Here is a 19,817-nt window from a genome sequence, read left to right as displayed (position 1 = left end):
TTACGAATGGTACAGACGACAGCACATCAACGTAACCACTGTGGGTTCTTGTGCAGTTGTAATAGGGGCGAGTTTGCTACAAAAATGGGTAGCCTGATGTGCTGTCGTGTGTACAATACAGGTAAAATGTACGACGTTTGGTTCGTGAAAGGGTAAATACTAGAACATAATATCATAGAGCGACTCGTTGTTCTGTTACAAGTATATGATCTAATCTATACTCACCTTCAAGTAACGACTGGTAACTTTGATTCAGAGACAACTTACTAATCTGTTTCTAAACTCAGATGATATATCTTTCATTTAACAGTCTTTCAAAAGATAAGTATCTTCAATCAGTCGTATCGGTCAAGTATAATATTTTCAATTATCAATGAAAGTTTATTAATACCTACTCGTACCAAAAGTACGAGTAACATTGTGGATCTATTAAATTAAATCATATAACGAGGCTCTATTAATCATGAATCAAATGTATAATAACATGTTGCGTTCGACATTATACATCGACATTAAAACACCATTTCAACCCATGCATAATTTATTAACAACAATAAGCATCAACAATAACCACTTACACTAATGGACAGTCTTGTAATAAATAAGTTTAATGACGTACAATGGCAACACTATTCTATGAATGTGACATTATGGCTAAGTAGTGACGTTCCTATTGTTTGGAGTACGAGGAGCTGCGACTAGTCGCGTACGCGTTCTTGTAACTAGTATCACTCGGGGAGGAGTACTCGTTGTTGTGTATTCCGATCTCATTGTCTTCTTTAGCTAAGCTCTGCTGGGCGGGTGGCTGTGATTTTTCGTACTCTGATGTCTGCGGAGATGATGAGTACGACGATGGGTACGAGGATGCGTATTTAGTTTGAGAATTTGGGTAGTAATTATAAAGCCCCTGGCCACTGTTAGGGTAAATAAGATTGTTGTATGGGTTGGGCTGAGCTAACAACAGCATAGAAGGCTGCCCGAAGTAAGAGTTCCCGAGCTGCAGAGGTTGGTAGTTCGGGGCTACATTGTAATGGCCTTGAGGGATGTGGTTTAAGAGACCCTGGTGTTGGAACTGGCCAGGGCTTGGGGATAATAATGTTTGGGGATATTGCAGCACTTGTTGCTGGTACCCTTGAGGCTGTTGAAGGATTAACTGGAGGTTACCATTAGCTGTCTTTGACGGCACTAGCTGATATTTTGTTTGGTAACCAGGGTTCGGTATGAAGTTTAGCGGGACGAATTGTGACGACGTCGTCGGTGGTATAAGATAGTTTTGTGGTTGTTGATACGGCGATTGTTCTGTTTGGGTATTTGGGGAGTAGTATTGGGAATTCTGACTCGGGTAGAAGGAGTTTGGCACTTGTGACTGGTACGTGGTTGACTGGCCCTGCGAGGGTTGACTGGAGTAGATGTTATAGGTGTACTCTGGTTTCTGAGCCCCGGTGGGGATTGCGTTCAGGCTAGTGGGTTTCCCTGCTCCTCTCTTCTTTTGGTCACCTTCTTCCGACTCGCTTGCGCACACAAGAGCGGCAAAGACAATGAAAAACTGTAACAAACATACATATACGTACATATTGACTTCCCGCAAATGAAAAAAGTGTCTTGAAGTTCAAAAACTTTTTTTTTCAGGAAAATTATCAGTAATCAACACATTATGACCATTATGAATAAATACTAAGGAAACCTATTTACTTTCAATAAGTAGGTACAACCAAATACTAACCAAGATAGAGTCAAACTCACTCAAATATCTAATCATCCATTCTTGGAAACTTTCGCGTCTAGAATATTAGAAAAATAGGAAAATAAGCAACAATCAGCATACATTAAAGGAAACTTTAAAATTCATAATTCTTTATTCAACAACTGATGGTGTCGACATATGTTTACTCAATTTAGAATCCATATTGATCTCAAGATGATTGTGCACCACCGCACCATCTCGTAATTTATTTACTTATCAAGTAATAAATCATGTCCAGGTATCCTAAACTCGATTAGAGCCTAGCATCCTGTACGTTCAGTTAAAACAAACGAGCGTTTAACTAATCCATCACGTTAACTCAAACGTTGGAAGAGCAATTGATCAAAGCTTGTTAGCTGTTAGCGTCATTACGTAAAGTCTTTACGTCATGCTGACGAATTGAAAGACAAGATGAAAGGTCCATTTATCAAATAACACTGATCTGCGAATGCGAAATAACTTTAGTTAGGTGTAACAAGTGATTTCGTACCGGTAAAGTTAAGGTGAATGTTGTTAACAAAGCACTTTTACCAGAAACCTATCAAATCGCGGAAAGGAATCAGCTGTTCCAGCTTGTACAAGTCCAGACTGTAACTAGAGTCTAGACTAAGTTTGAAATACGAATATAAATACTTCATCACACAATATTTTCATACAGCAGAATTCGAATTTGCAACCGCAAAGTACGCGTTATCAACTACGCGACCAGGCCAGGAGGAAATACGTTTTAAGCTTCATACGACTAAATTAATATTTGTGAAAGGTTTCATAAAAGGTACTGAATACTTATTAAAAACCATACACATACAGCTTGTAGGGTTTATTAAGATGGAAATAAAACATGAAATGAAAACTTAATCATGGAAAATGAGATAAGAAATTAGATCAAACCTGTAGTTATTTCGACTGAAATCACGTCACGAGTAAATTAAAAGCACAGCAACCAAAGCTACTCACCAAAATCTCAATCTTCGCCATGTCTGTATTATTGTTGAACCATTAAAATATCACATTATATTCAAATGAGAAAATGTAAAAGGAAAAGTGCTCCAGTCTGTATCGTGTGGAAAAGTGGCCTGGCGTATCAAGTTCACGCGTTTATATGGGGGCTAGACCACTTTCCTACGTCCAGAGGCGGGAAGTGACCGCTCTAGGTCTTTGTCCTTTGCAGGGCTGCGATGTGGGAATAACATTCTTAAATACATTTATTTAAATAAATTCCCATCACGCCAATTGCCTAGCCCAAATTAAGATGACCTTGTAATTTACTGAACTACTGACTAGATAGATCTTCACCGTCTTAAAAGCTTTATTTAATTTTGATCAAAGAGATCCACTATATCTACAAAAAACATATTTTCATGAAAAGATGCAATTATTTAGAAAACATATACCTAATTAGACATGATTTGTTGTACTATTGGTAACAGTGTTAGCAAAGAATCACCATTTGATGAGAGCAAGAGCACAAACGGAAATAGATAGTTAACACTGTGGCCTATAGTACCAACATTTAGCTCTGAAACCAATACTTACTAAAATACAAGCACAAAAAACCGGAAACGATATATAGTACATGTTAATTAAGGCTTTTGTAGAGTCAATTTAAGATTCGGCCTACCCCAGCTCAGTAGTGAAGTAGTGATCATGTTTAAAAAGCAGACTTCTAAAGGCTTAAACTGAAAAAATCTATTGATACACATAGATAATGTTTCAGAAATCCCTATGTGATAGTTGAGGGTAGCCCTGCGTGGCGTGGCCGCAGCTTCCTACTCGGGCGGAAGTGCGTCGCTCAGATAACTGGAACTGTAACTGTTTAGGTAAACACGCACCTCCACAGAAATTAACGGTAGGTTCAATTCCAATGAGTCACATTTATGATGTCGGTCAACCTTGTGGGTGGACGTCCCATACCCATCGGTCAAACAAAGATATGATCCGTTTATTAGGTACTAGCTTTTCCCGCGGCAAATTTAGTTTTTCACAGATCGTCATAAATTATAGCCTGTATGTTATTCTGGGTCATAAACAATAATACTGTAAAGTTTCAACAAAATCCGTTCAGTAGTTTTTGCATGAAAGAGTAACAAACATCCAGACATCTAGACATCCAAACTTTCGCATTTATAATATTAAGTAGGATTTCTGGTAACTTTCGACCCTCTCAAATAAAATATTTTGCTGATATTGTTAGGAGCAGTCCTGATTGCACGATTTATTTATTTTAAACTTAAGATCAGAAGATCCCACTGTTTATACTTATGTTATGACCTCACGCTCTTTCTATTCGCAAAAGTCTTTCATAATAATTTCATGCAAACTAGCTCCGTGCAAATCGGTTATTACGATATATTGCTGTTATCTTTAATAAGGTATACCTTATACCTATGCCATAACACAGAACATGTTTTGAGTCGCTACCTCTGTCCAAGTTTAATTGGACAAGTATTATCCGGGGGTAAAGGCTTATTGATAGGACTTACCTAATCTTTTGTGGGGTAAATAATGGGGACAATAAGATAAATAGGATCATTCAAGTTCTTTATTTACAGCAAACAGCACGCTACTAAGTTAAGCATAGATCTTGAAGACGGTAAATCTTACAAATTCTGAAAGTCAATAATTTTCGTATTCGTAGTAGAGTAAATTGCTACATATGGTAATTTTATGTGTTCAACCTTTATACCTTTTTAATAATTGTTAATGTACATTGTAATATAAATCAACTTTATAAAACTATCACCAGTATTACCAGTGTCCAAGCCCGTAGCTCATCTCACATTTGACTTCAATTTCCCCACAACTGACCTAAGATCTCTAAAGGGTTCACGGGCAAGAGCAATAGAATATCGAGTGCTACCGTTGTCAAGTTACAAGAAAAACTTCTATAAGTTAATTAGTAGCACATATATTTACTCCATAATAATTGTTTAATGAAGCCATCGTCATTACAGTGATTACCCGCAGGATCCGAGCGGCGCCGCCTTGGGCCTGAGAACTATCAGATTGCACCTGGCACTAGCCGACTGAACGTGGACTTTCTACCAGGAACGGACTCTACTTTGTAGAACAACTTTGTAAATATATCGTCCTATAAGGTTTGATTTAAGTGGGGACTAATTTTACACAGAAAAGGCATTTAGCCCGTTCACTGTCCACAAATCAGTAGCTTTTTCGTTTCAGCCAAATGACGTCCACTGCTGGACAAAGGCCTCCTCCAGTAGCTTTTTACATTAATTAAAATGTCTATAAAATACCATAACATTATTATTGTTCAAAAAATGTTTGACGAAGTGAACTAAGCAAACAAAACAATATACCTACTTTTCGTATGTTTTATCTTCAATAAGTGCAATATCTTTGCATTAATGGTTTTTACACAAACCCTTTTATCGTTTCACACGATTTGATCCCTCCCTTTGGCTTTTAGGTAAAATAATTTTTGGAAGAACGTGAACTTTTCATTTACTCATGTTTGTTATCTCTTTTAAATACTTTTAATTAGTAGAATTAGCAAAATTCATTTTCTTCGTTCCCAGGTCTTCCCTTCCAATCCGTCCCTGCTCTAGCCACAGGAATTACACCTAATTACAGCTAATGTTCGACGTCCAGCTCACGACTGGCTCCACAGTGAATATTAATCTAGACCAGGTAATGGACGGTGCTAGCTTTCTGTAATACGAAAGGCTACCGAGAAACTAATGTTATTCATGTTTCACACCATTGACGGGACTGGTGCGAAGTGGTGGTTTACCTACAGGTTTAAGCCACTGCCAACTATTATTATTTCAGCCTCAATCAACTCAAGTTTACAGTAGTAAACTTGAGTTATTTCATTCGAATCCCCTAACTCTGAATGGTCTAATTCGAGATATGGAAGTTAAGATTTAAACAATCATAAAATACATACTTATAAAAATCGCGATCTAAGTTTTTCACGAAACTGTTATTTTGTTTCAATGCTATACTATACACGCAAGTAACGAATTCTTCTTAACACTATGTTAAAATTAATAAAAATATACCTAATGGGGCAAAAACTAAAAAGTCGTGCCTAGATAGACATCCCAACTATCCCAACTAATATTATAAATGCGAAAGTAACTCTGTCTGTCTGTCTGTCTGTTACGCTTTCCCGCTTAAACCTCGCAACCGATTTTGATGAAATTTGGCATAGAGATAGTTTGAGTCCCGGGAAAGAACATAGGATAGTTTTTATCCCGGTTTTTGAAACAGGGACGCGCGCGATAAAGTTTTTCTGTGACAGACAAAATTCCATGCGGGCGAAGCCGCGGGCGGAAAGCTAGTACAAAAATAAAAATAATACAAACTAACTTACGATAGAGAGAAAACGGCAATCAGCAGACTTCTTTTTTGAAAAAAATATATATGATCCGCATTCCATTGTAGTTTTTGAATGAATCATTTGTCTTAGCTACCGTATAAGGCAAGTCGACCAGTCCACAACGAAGCTATATTCCAAAGTTTCACCACACAACTGTGAAAAATATATAAATATAACTATGGTAATTTAGTGAAACGTAATTTTAAAGGAATAACTTGCTTTTTTAACCGCCGCGTTAAACTTTTGCTCTGGTCAAGCCATGTCATAGGCCTATGGTAGCTCAGTTCTTTGTTAGACCCTACTTTGCATTGTTATACAGAATTGGCTTTAAGTTCTCAAAACAGACACCCGTATTCTAATTCGGATTGGTTACTACAACCCACTCGATAAAGAAGAAGCATTTCAGTGGAACGCAAGCTTTGTCTTAACCTGTTCACGCCCACCATTAATTTTGTGAACAGAGAATATTAAAATATTATTAATGACAGTAGACATGCACTTATGTCGACTACCGCTCTTAATCGCATACTCTTCTAAGATTGATTTCGCATACGGTATCATTAATTGCAATACCGCTAATTTCGAAACTCCATGTAACTATGTGTTACATTTCGTTACAAATCGGATGACTTGCTAATAAATGGACGTAACGTACCTATTACGGTGTAATTAACGTGTGTTACAAAGAACTGTGCTACGCATACGTAAATAGATCTAATGGAATGTTTTTATGTTACAGGTTCTTCCCACGCCCTAGTACACATCATCATCAAGATTTCAGATGACTACAGCTGTATACAAACCACAGTGAGTAATTAACAACTTCTACGGATACTTGCAACCGTAAAAGATAGAAAAAATACTATAAAATAAACTTGAACATCAGTAGAACAAAAGGTAGATTTTTGCTCTGAAAAATATTTTTTAGGCTTCAGTGTAAAGAATTTTATTTTTGTTAAAAACAAACAAATGATTATTCATTGGTCTTTAAAGCATCGATCAGCAGATACAAGCTTTATACGCCATCTATGTATTCCACTGGCAATCAAGTTTTACAGAATGGAAAATCCATTCACTTTTATGCTATGGTCTTACTAAAAAGTTGCTTTTACGTTAGTTGTTTCACCGATACACAAGCAGATGGCGCTTATAAGGTTTTAAATGTTTTGAAAATAAATAATTTATTTATCAAAATTATAAGGAATGGATACTCAACCTACGCCTTACTACATTTTGCCGACTTACAAGCTTTTTTGACACAGTTAAAGATTTTTTAGATTTTAAAGGTTGCGATAAAATCTTCTCTAACAAACCGAAATTCACGGGGGTGGTGAAGCGGGAAAAGGTTTTTTTTATATTCATTATGGAAATCTCCTATCTCACATCTAGGCCAGTAGAATTAAACACAAAAATTGATTAAATCGGAAATAATTCCTACAAAAGATTTTTTTGCTTTAATGGCTTCATTGGTTGCCCATTAAGACTCTCCTAAGTTTTCGACTTCGACGGAGTTGTGCTTAAGTGGTGGGGGCCCCCGAAAGGGGCGTTTTTTCGGTTTTCCGGTTATACCGCGTAAAGGACTTACCCTATCGAAAAGTGGTCTTCATGACGGTTAAAGGGCACTTAATCCTGCATTGAATAAGACCAAATTCATATGTTTTGGACAAACCGTTCTCGCGCTAAAGTTAAGCAAAGTAGAAAATATACGTATAATTAATGACCCTCTCCACGTCCAATGGCTTGTTACCCACATGCTTCCAAGCCTTGTAAAGGGTCGCCTTAACCAGTGTAACCCTAACAAGGCTCACGAGTTTGATTCGCTTATCCTTGTTCGTCCCAGTCATTCCTTAACTGCGGTTGCTGCACCTCTTCCTGGCACTCTCCTGAACGACTCTGTGTTACCTAATGTGGCTGCCCCTCTTCCTGGACAAACGTGATCGCAAAAAAACTGCCCCGATGCATAGCAGCAGAACCGGACAGTGACGAGTCGTATTTAAATAGAGGATTCCGTACCAGTTTTTCAACTTATACTGAAAACTGTTTAGGTTGAAAAACAAGATTTATACTTGCCTCAGTATCAGGAAGATGGTTAATGGACTTTCTTAGGATGTATGTAATGTAATACGGACCAATGTGGCCCAAACTGAAAGTGTACTTGGATCAACGTCCCGATTTTTACTAAATCTCATTGTCTATGACAATTTCGAATAACAATAAATGTAAGAAAAAAGTCTTTTTCCGAGGAAAAAAAACACTACCAATCTACAAGTAAGACGTGGACTATTGGATTCTTTTTTATCATAAACGCAGTTTATTCCTCACTCCTCACGTATTATTGATAGAAGACGTTACTCTCATGTCCAAAGGCCAAGCAAGCGTACGGATCCCTATATCAGACACGACAGCCGAGTAACCCATTTATCGTACGCTGTCTTACGTCATCGTTCGGAAGTGAGCGACTTCCCGCGCCACATGCCCCCCCGAGCATGACCGCCCATGACATTACTTACAAACATTACTATGAGATCCCACAGTGCGCGTGGACGCACAGGGTAACACACGAACCAATCGCAGAGCTCTATTCAACGCCGTGCGTTCGATTTGCTGCTTCACTTAAGCAAACATCTTTTGTGAATAGGTCCGGGCGTAGGACTTCATACTTCATCATCATCGTCATTATCATCATCATCGTCATCAGGTCATTTGGTGTATACCTACTGCAGGAGGGTAGACAACCCTTTTAAACTCATCAAAAGCAAAATGAGACTTTTCATTAACGCCATACGCGCCTTTCAAATAATCGTTATTACGAGTGTGTACTTAGGATTAAGAGACAAGTTTGTTTAGTTGTGCAACAAAATATAATTTTTAATGTGGTATTCTTTACCTCACTATGACAACTACTAAATGTTGAGTAGACAATGGTCAATTCTAGCTTTTATTAGCTTAATAACTCTATCTAGACTAAACCCCTCCAGACTCTACCTGATTCCGGGTTAGATTAAAAATACATTACAACATTCACACACCTACGTAATAAAATCTTTGTTGTGTTGGATAAAAGATTAGAAATTTTGAACACAACATGATTCACTAATGAAGATCGAAGATCGTGACTGGAGCCAGACTGGCGGCGATTGTCTGTTAACTGTCTACCATAAGTAATGGCCTTGACTTTTGACTATGGCGTTCTAAAAATATACTTTTCACACAGATAAATTAATTTGTTTGGGCGTTGAAAGCCAGACTAGTCTTATAAGTTTAGACTGTATATAGATCTGTATAATTACATATAGGTGGTTTGTATAGCTGCTTGTTGATGATGGTGATAACGAATCACATCAAAAACTGTAAAGTTTCGTTTAACAAGTGATGAACTTAACGTTAGTTAGTTTGATAATTAGATAACATCTGATTGCCTGTAATCTTATCCATGGGTGCTCAAAGGACACCAAAATGTCGCCTGGAGGCCACTGGGTGATCAATTTCAGGTGATCAAAGTGGAATAGACCTAGGACCCGTCTTATAGGGTTTGACTCTACACCTAACCGTTGGGTTATAAAAATCCTATAACTTGCAATGGCAACAGGTACTCTCTATGACTTTAACGTTAATCTCAGATATTTTCAAGCTACCAAATCTTTCTTTTAACATTCCACTAGTTCAAAACACTTGTCTAGAATATTTTGAGCTTCGGCACCTTCAAACAGAACCTAGCACTGAACTATTAGGCTTGATTGCATTCGCAGCACGCCGCAGTTTCTCCGTTTACTACCAGCGCTTGCCAACAATCACTTTTCCATTGTTTACATTGACCACACGCGTGCTGTTCTATTATGTGAGTTCTCACAGACTATAATAGCGAATTCGAGGAAAACATAGATTAGCTAAACCTAATGTCCATCGGCAAAATACAATTTGATTACTGCCTTTTCTCTCGGCATACTTACACCACAATACATTCTATACGGATACCCCTTTAATTGTATTGTTGTGCCTACACTATACTAAAAATAAACATTAATCACAACACAAAAACACTCATTTAATAACTCAGGATTAATGGATTTCAATTTTGCAGATAATATGTTCACACATACAAAAGGTGCAATTTTTTTAAATCTTGGTATTTTTTTAGTTTAATCAACGTTATTGGTAACTAGCTTTTGCCCGCGGCTTCACCCGCATAAAATATAGCCTTTATGTTACTCTGGGTTATAAACAATAATACTGTAATGTTTCATTAAAATCCGTTCAGTAGTGTTTGCGTGAAAGAGTAACAAACATCCAGACATCTATGCAAACTTTCGCATTTATACAGGGTGACAGGTAAAGCGATACATTCCTTGATAGGGGTTAAAGTAGAGCTTATTTGCAGTCATTTAAGTCATATGACACCATGTCCGAAACTTGTTCATTTCCAAGTTATTCAAGATTTAAGTATTTTAAAAAAAATCTCCAGTTTCTATCTTAAAATGTACCCTTGTAATGAAGAATACGGAATAATGTTAACTTTTTTGTTGTATTCGTATAGCTAAATAATAGCATTAACATTTTAAATTAAAATTTGCATGAAAGAATCGTCATTACTCAAGTTAAAGCTAAAAAACCATGTATAATTTTGCAAAAAAAAAATATTTTTTAGGTAAATAAACGAAAAATTTCCAAGAAAAAATGTATGGAATGTTGTGTACAAATTCCAGAATTTAATTCCTTGATTCATTAGCTATTCAAAAAGGTACAGGTGTTTAACAAACACTACATCATTATTTTTTTATTTGAATTTAAACGTCTAGTAGATACTTTCATAAAAAAATTAATAAATAAAAAAGTCACATCAAAAATAATTCTTGGGTCTCAATAAATGAAAAACTTAGTATTTTCATAATAATTGTATCACCTAATTTTATCTAGGTACATTATTTTAAGTCCTGCTCAAACTGTGAGCCCCGTCTTCTAATACAAGCTCGCAGTCTGTTTCTCACTTCTGTTTTTGTGACTCTTGTTGTCAAACTTTGCTGAATATCTTGAGCTGCCCTCTGAATGCTCACGAAGCTTTCACACACACAGCACACTTTCGGCTCAGTGTACTCCAATGGATGGATCAACAATATCCACTTCGTTGGATTGGGGGCGGTGGACCCATTCCTTGGCCAGCCAGAAGTCCGGATCTGACCCCTTGCGATTTTTATTTATGGGGTAACATGAAGTATCTCTTGTATGTAACCCCAGTAAACAACGAGCAAGAGCTTCGTGAGCGCATTCAGAGGGCAGCTCAAGATATTCAGCAGTTTGTCAACAAAAGTCATAAAAACAGATGTGAAAAACAGACTACGAGCTTGTATTAGAAGACGGGGCTCATAGTTTGAGCAGGACTTAAAATAATGTACCTAGATAAAATTAGGTGATACAATTATTATTAAAATACTAAGTTTTTCGTTTATTGAGACCCAAGAATAATTTTTAGTGTGACTTTTTTATTTATTATTTTTTTTATGAAAGTATCTACTAGACGTTTAAATTCAAATAAAAAAATAATGATGTAGTGTTTGTTAAACACCTGTACCTTTTTGAATAGCTAATGAATCAAGGAACTAAATTCTGTAATTTGTACACAACATTCCATACATTTTTTCTTGGAAATTCTTCGTTTATTTACCTAAAACATAATTTTTTTGCAAAATGATACATGGTTTTTCAGCTTTAACTTGAGTGATGACGATTCTTTCTTGCAAATTTTAATTTAAAATGTTAATCCTATTATGTAGCTATACGAATACAACAAAAAAGTTAACATTATTCCGTATTCTTCATTACAAGGGTACATTTTAAGATAGAAACTGGAGATTTTTTTAAAAATACTTAAATCTTGAATAACTTGGAAATGAACAAGTTTCGGACATGGTATCATATGACTTAAATGACTGCAAATAAGCTCTACTTTAACCCCTATCAAGGAATGTATCGCTTTACCTGTCACCCTGTATATGTATATTAGTAAGATGGAAATCTTCTCTAAATTAGATAGAATTTTCTTCTAAAATGAATGAGCTATGTGAATAAACAAGTCCCCATCAAAACATGGGTAAAACAAGTAAAGGAATTTATCATCAGTTTACTGTTCTGTTACTAGTCAAAGTTTCCGTCACTTTCTTCGAGTGAAATTATCGGACGTGCGGATTACTGCTGTATCGAGTTTCCTCAGGATGATGAGCACATGTTCTTATATTACCTTGTTCGACTAGGCTTGCCACATAAATATGGCTTTTATTGCCAACGTTTATGGTGTACAGTAGTAAATGATTGTACCTTTATAGGATTTTATGTCATAGTTTTTGCATGAATAGAAAGATTCAGAAATTATTTGACACAAGTTAAAATAAACTAAGTGCATAGAGTATTTTGCAAACCGTTAATTAAGCTGTTTAAACTATGACAAATTGTCAAGATGGTTTTAACTTCAAGAGACAATATCTGACCTACTCTATTAATATTATTTCAATAATATTAGGAGTCGGGACTTTTGCCCTATAAAACGATTTTAATACTTGAAGTATCTCTCTCATTAAATTAGAGGCTAGAGCTATCACTATGTACCTACTGCCGATAGAGCCTAATAAGTTTTGCGCAGTCAAGGAGTTACGACGGGATTATTATATCACAATACATCATCATCATCTCATAAGATGTGTTTATTTGTATTTTATTATAATGTAGGTCGACTACTTCAAAAATCTTGATCGGAATGCCGGAACAGGTAATCAGAAAGTAAACTAGAGTATCGTTACGAGTCAGTAAAAGTCGCCTATTTTTAGAACTGGACTCTACTTCTTTCTTTTTATTCCACTTATTGCATAATCTTATGCGAACGAACTGTCGCATAATTATAACATCTTAATCTTTAAATCTAGTCCTCCATTGTTCTACACATTCCGTACTAATTGTTCACGTTTACAGAACAATGTTAATAATGATATTGCTGCAATATTATCGCTTTTAATGCGAATGTAAGTGCTGGTTACTTCACCATGTTTTGTCACACATGCGACACATGCTCTTCCTTGAATGATATAAGTAATACTTTAATAGCTATTTACATAAATGTGCTTGCCAGTGATATAACTGTGAAGAGTGTATATTGATTTACCTTGTCTTTAAAAAAATTGTGCGTGACTAGTCCACGTTATGATTTACGCGTAAATCAGATTATATATAAAATAAAAACAACATCAATCACAATACAACATTTATTGAAAACAATAACAACTTATGCTACAGCTTCAGATAATAAATAAGCTATCTTAAACTAACATATTTACAGAAATTCACGGCTCATAAACATCAAGTGACAATGTTATTTGGAACTATGAAACAAAGCCATAATTTATGATTCTCACTCCGGTGGAAACCAGTTCCAAGACATGCCCAAACACATAATAAGCTAATTATTACGACACACAGAAATGAAAGCACCCCGCAAGTAGCCAAGACGTCCACGCTGGCTGCAGATCAGACACTCTCGCGCACCTAATTAGCGGAACGCCCGTAAATAAATAACAACAAAGGCAATACTTTCGCTACACGTCGCACTATCGCTCATCTAAACGGCCTTCCTCACATGCATAATAACTATATTTACAACGAGATTTGACTTTGTACATATCAACAGCTACCAAAAGAACATTACTGTGCTCTGGGCTTAAGTTCTTCACTGTATTTAATCGTGTTGTAAGAAGTCTCACTGTGGGCGCCTTGGAGCTCTCCCTTGGGGTGTCCGTACCGGGGACCGTGGCTGCTGTGACCACCGAAACCATGTTTGTGACCTGACGAGAATGAGCTCACAGCACCGTGACCGGAGTAAGGAGCTTTGTAAGATGAGCTACCGCTACCGAAGCTGGGGAATGATGACTTCGTGGGCACGTAATATTGAGGGCTCGATGACGAAGCAGCGTGAGCTGAGTTAGAGGGATGACCATATGATGAACTTGGCGATCCGTAAGAGGCACCGGGGGCAGATCCTAGATGACCTTCAGATGCAAAAGACGCAACTGACTCAAGAGAAGATCCGAATCCTTCAGATTTAGCAGGCAAGTAAGATGGGGCGACGAATTTAGATGAACCACCACCGAAGCTACCACCGAAAGGTCCGCCTAGGCTGGCACCGTGTCCACCAGAGCTGAGAGAGAATCCGTGACTACCACCACCCAGGGAACCGAAAGATGGGGCACCGTAGGAACCAGAGAGACCAGACAAACCATGGCCAGATGAACCATGTCCTGATTCACCTTGTACGGAAGCACCTATGAAGGCCGAAGGCTTGAAAGACGTTTTTGAAGGAACTCCGTAAGAGGCACCACCGAAACCTTTGATCGCTCCTCCGAAAGAATGGCCACCATTACCGAGGGAAAGACCGGGGAAGGAATGTCCGTGGCCGGAATTCAGAGCGATAGCACCTTCGCCGAAGGAGTGGCCGCCGCTGGATAAACCGCCGAACGAGTGACCAGAACTGGGAGCGTTAGCAAATGAGTGACCACCACTGGACAGAGCACCGAATGAGTGTCCGGAGCTTGGGGCAATAGCGTAAGAGTGTCCGCCACTGGATGAACCGCCGAGGGAATGTCCGGAGCTAGGTTGACCGTAAGTTAGAGCAGGTGCGTTACCATGGGAATCAGATGGCGAGAAAAGCACGGGGCCAGTCGAGTAAGAACCAAGACCTTTAGTGCCGGCAGCATAGGAAGGCACACTGGATTGTTGCTCAGACACGGCGTACTGCTGCTGTAACTTGGGAGCGCTGAAGGAGTACTGAGGGAGAGATAATTCTTGACCTTCGTGACCACCCTGATCAGCTTGTTGGTAGCTTTCGCCGCCGGTCTGAATCTGAAGCGCTCCTGAATTCAAACCATGGGAGAGTTGAGACATCAGCTGTGATAGATCTGAAGCTGCAAATCCATGGTTTGGTTGAAGGGTGATAGGAGCGAGTTGAATGGTGGCGTGTCCACTTCCAGGTAGACCTTCAGAGGCGAGTTGGTATCCGCCGTCGCCTCCATGTCCGCCTAAGCTGAAGCTGGGCTTGGCTCCTCCAACACTGTATCCCGCCCCGATGCTAATGGCGCTAGCGTCGCCGTGTCCGACCGAGGGGGCTTGGAAGCTGTGTGACGAATGGGATGGGTACCCGACGGGAGCTTCCCTTTTGTCTTTGGGTTCGTCCGCTTTCTTGATCTTGATAGCCCATGAAGCCGATACGCTTAACGCGGCAATGAGTACGACCTGCAAAAAAAATACAAACTTTAATTTAAACTATTATTTTAGGTTACTATTACAAACTTTAACAGTATTATGTTATTCTTTAAGTTGTTAATAAGATCTTAACAGCTGTTTCATGTTTATCTTTCGTTATAAAATAAGATTCGTTTTCGTTGATGCAAATGCGAAAGAAGACACAAACAGGTTTTTCGAAAAAATGGAAACGCTGTAAGCCTGCGTTGCCAGGTTAACGGCGTCCCGCATGGCTCTGCTCAGATTAAAGCCCACATTATAAATTTGATTTCACTTTTACTACTTTTACTTCGCTCGGAGACATGTGTAACTTCTGTCCAAGTCACGTGACTGTGGTCACTGTTTCGAGACAATTATTTAGATCAGCAAGTGCCGTTGCCGTCATCGCATTTCTAACAACTCTCATTTGCATAAATTGCATTCCTGACATAAACAGATTATTGCCATCTATTTATTTGATAACTTCTCTTAGAACGAACTAAATAATGATATCCTGGAGGGGTTATTATCACTGAAATGGTCCTGGTCACTTCACTTATCACAGTCACAGGTATCACGCACACACTCACCGTGAATTTCATTTTGGATGCTTATTAGGAATGCCGGAAGCGTTGAACGGAACTAAACCACTACACGAGGGTTTGGACACAACGTAAACAAGATGTGATCGGCTGGCTCGCACAGCCGCCGAATTCGTAATGTGTTGTGGCTGTGTTTTCACCGAATTTATAAAGCGAGTAGCACCCGGCGCCCGCAGGGAGGGTAAAAGTGTATCGGAGGACCCTTTCACTGTCTGAAAGAATGGGATCGGATCGGAGCCCAGCGCGGCGATTGCGTCACGCGCTCTGTGCACTCGGATGCGCGGGCGCAGACGGGTTGGCGGGAAATCGGTATCCCTTCTCGAAAATAGGTCACCAATAAATAGATAAAAATCGAATGTGAATTTTTGTGATATAATGATTGAGTTTTAGTCTGTTATGAAAAGGAAACGGATGTATTAATTAATTACAATGTGTTAAAAATCGAATGATTTGCACAAGTTTAAACTGTGAGTGAATTGTTATACGTCAAGAAATGATTTTCAAAAGTGTTGTAGTTATAAATATAATTGTGACGTGTTACATATTATAGATTAAGCGATTTATTTAAAAGTTCCGTTTTGTTAACTTTTTGATTTAAAGTTTACATTTCAATAGACGTAGTATGTTTTAAATTTTTATTACGCCAAAAAGGTACCAAAATAATAACTTTGAAAGCGTTATTGATATTTATAAAAAGCAAGCAATAATGCTAATAAAAAATCATTAAACGATATGTTAAACTAAGTACATTACCCTTATTCGAATACCATAAAGCTGCAATTACCGCTTCTTTAGACCATCTCGCAAGTTTCGACCGAACTTTACCGAAATAAAGACATGCAAAGCAGTGAAATCGACATTGGCCTCCGTCCAAATCTTCAATAGCCATCATAAATGTTAGCTTGCACTCCAACGGAATGATTCGGCGATTCAAAGGTGCGAAGATCTGTTTCAATGATGCAGTTAGTTGTTATTGATCGTGCCGAATAGTTTTATGGAGCCCCAATTCTTATGGTAATTCTTTTGGTTGCTTAAACATATCGAATATGGACTACGTTCGATAGTGTATTAATATCTAACATGATACGATAGAGATTTATTACTATCTTGCTCATAAAACAAAACTCATGTAAATCTGTGTCATATACGTAGGTACGTATTCTTTATTTCACTAACTTGGTATAATAGAAGACTGTTGTACAAAAGATTTCGGTTGTTTTTATTTTAATTTTATTTATTTTCAATAAAAATGATAATAAAGGTACTTAATCATCACCAGAAATGTTTTAAAAGTAAGTAACTTAATACGTATTATCGTTATGTTATTCCCTTATCAAACCACGATTTATCGCTAAGTCCATTGCAACTGCACTTTCATCCAAATGATGTAATTATAGCTATTTTTAACGCACTGCCCCCTGCCGGCAGCGTGGAAATTGATCGTGCGTGTTACATACAAGTGCAAAGAGCGTGGGCTATCCATGACTGACTTTGTGTGTTGATGCCGAATTAACATTCCGTTTTGACAGCTCATTCATTAATCCAGTAACGTTTCGTGGAAACACCTTTTGTTTTTATTTATCGCGGAGCGTGCGCAGTTTTATGTTTATCTATTAGAAATGTCAGTTTCTTTCAACCAAATCACGCCCTCTGTTGAACAAAGGCCTCCCTCTAGGATTTCCACAACAACCGGTCCTGCGCTGCCCGCATCCAAAATAAAAGGATATCCAAAATGAAAAAAATAAGAAGGTTATTCAACTTTTCATACTATTGCAGAAAAAAACGATTGGTCCAATTCGTAATTGGACCAATCGTTTTTTTCTTGGAAATCGCGAATTGGACCAATAGCGAATTGAACCAATTGCGAATTGGACTAATCGCGAATTTGTGAATTTTTCACTACTAGCCCAATTACGAATTGGACTAATCGCGCCTAAACGGCATCCAGGCACTTCCCGCATCCAGGTGCTTCCCGCATCTGTGGGTGATTGCCCTGAGTCGACACATTGCATAAGTAACTGCTTAAATTGTAAGACCTAAATAATGTGAATGCTCTAATGTGGTAAAGCAAGCAAAAGTAATAAGTAGGTATTGAGTATTATGGGAATCTAGTGGAAACATATTGTTTGACCGATATACCTACCTATAATATTTCCCGATAAAACTTCGGTAATTAAAAGTAAAGGTGTATGATTCTGTAAGTGGTATTTGCAAGTTCAAATTAAAAGGCCGCTTACTTCAAAGAAGGCACTCTTCTGAGTGGTGTCTGCAACACCAAACAATTAAACGCTGATGCAAGAACTGGTTCAAAATTAACAACATCAGTTCAACGACACATAAAATTCATAAAAATTAAATACCTCAATTAAATTCTCAACAGTCTTATTACAAATTATGATGTAAACATTACTTACTGAAGACAAGACGTTCGTTTAATTTTGCAATTTATCCTTTTTGATTTACACAATAACTTTTTTTTTTCTGCACCATTGTGAATAGTCATTACTATAAAAAAATTGCTGTTTCCTTTTTTTAATTGATTTTTCAAATTTATTATTCTACCGCAAATGAAAGAGTTTTATTGTAACTTCATTATTGCGAAAAACTTTCAGAAGTTACATTGGAATTGAAAGTCTTTTAACAGAATTTACAGTTACATAAATCAATGTTCTTATTCATAATTTATGATTATTATTTAGATTAGACTCTAGATTATTAGACTTTTAAATAGCTTTTCCATAGAAGTACACGAGTAGGTACTTAAGATCACTTCATGTACTGAATTATCTAACGTTTTAGTACGTAATTACTCACAAATAAACGTCATTTAATTTTGTGGTGTAGCGTCAATGTGGAAAATGTATACTATAATTATAATAACTTGAACTCGATATTTTGATATGCGAACAAATACGATCTAGTCAAGCCCTTCCATAAAGTCTTTGTGATTATTTTAATTATTTAGAAAGTCATATTTTATGTAAGTAAATTAATACTTAGGTATTAAGGTACTAAGGAGACAAATTATAGAAATGTTTTTACAATACAAATACAAATTGAAGTGCCTATAACATAAAGAAATGGGTTCCCAAAATAATTTTATGCAGTTAGGATTTTTATACCGATTAGACAGTATGTATCATACTAATCATCTTCACACATTACTGCCTAACGGAACAACATTAAAAATGTAAGAGAAAACTTAATAATTAATTACAACACTATGTATGGAGTTAATTACATTTCACTTGTTACACAATATAGAATTATTTTATTTGCATTAGCATTAGTTATATCAATATGTTACGTCACTGCACTCGTTTCCGATATGAGGGAAATACATCCGAACTGCACAGCCCCCCTAGACAAAACGCACTTTTTGATCGAATCGAAAATCGAATCCGTCAAAACTCCATACAAAAAAGGGGCTTTTCGACCACTTTTCGACTGGTTTGCGATTATAATTTGCACTTTAACGCACTTTTTGATCGAATCGAAAATCGAATCCGTCAAAACTCCATACAAAAAAGGGGCATTTCGACCACTTTTCGACTGGTTTGCGATTATAATTTGCACTTTGTCTAGACCCACAGCAGTGAATAGAATGTCATCCGAAGTGATTGGACTACTTACTGTTACTATTATGTCACTGACTGTAACACCAACAACTTGTTGCTAGCCAACGGCATTCCCCAATCTATTAGTATTATTATGAGAAGTAAATAACTCTGTTTCGTTTTTACGGTTAAACCGTTAAATTAATTTTGATTTGATGCAAAGCTAGGTCGTATTGTGCCAGGACAAGGCTAAATTTTGTCGTGAAAAATAAATCTTAAAAGGGATGATAGAGTCTGAAAGTATGTACGACGAA

The 19,817-nt window shown here is 37.3% G+C and overlaps 2 protein-coding genes across 2 annotated transcripts; both read right to left on the bottom strand.

Moving 5' to 3' along the window:
- Positions 1 to 523: 523 nt before the first annotated feature.
- Positions 524 to 2,829, bottom strand: LOC135077902 (uncharacterized). The gene is made up of 2 exons (XM_063972434.1): positions 2,702 to 2,829; positions 524 to 1,546 (listed from the first exon to the last, which is right to left on the bottom strand). The coding sequence occupies exons 1-2, from the start codon at positions 2,720 to 2,722 to the stop codon at positions 671 to 673; spliced, it is 897 nt and encodes a 298-aa protein (XP_063828504.1). The 5' UTR covers positions 2,723 to 2,829; the 3' UTR covers positions 524 to 670.
- Positions 2,830 to 13,321: 10,492 nt separating this feature from the next.
- Positions 13,322 to 16,081, bottom strand: LOC135078194 (uncharacterized transmembrane protein DDB_G0289901-like). Its single transcript, XM_063972780.1, has 2 exons — positions 15,935 to 16,081; positions 13,322 to 15,356 (listed from the first exon to the last, which is right to left on the bottom strand). Exons 1-2 carry the CDS (start codon positions 15,944 to 15,946, stop codon positions 13,773 to 13,775), a joined length of 1,596 nt encoding a protein of 531 aa, XP_063828850.1. The 5' UTR covers positions 15,947 to 16,081; the 3' UTR covers positions 13,322 to 13,772.
- Between the last annotated feature and the right edge of the window lie 3,736 nt (positions 16,082 to 19,817).

This window comes from Ostrinia nubilalis, chromosome 14 (genome assembly GCF_963855985.1).
Source record: "Ostrinia nubilalis chromosome 14, ilOstNubi1.1, whole genome shotgun sequence".
Classification (NCBI taxonomy): Eukaryota; Metazoa; Arthropoda; class Insecta; order Lepidoptera; family Crambidae; genus Ostrinia; species Ostrinia nubilalis.
This window is presented reverse-complemented; position numbering and strand designations above follow the sequence as displayed.

Coding starts and splice junctions, on each gene's coding strand:
- LOC135077902 (XM_063972434.1), bottom strand. CDS start 2,722: ATGGCGAAGATTGAGATTTTG. Junction 1,547..2,701: donor TGGCGAAGATTGAGATTTTG/GTGAGTAGCTTT, acceptor TGTTTGTTACAG/TTTTTCATTGTCTTTGCCGC.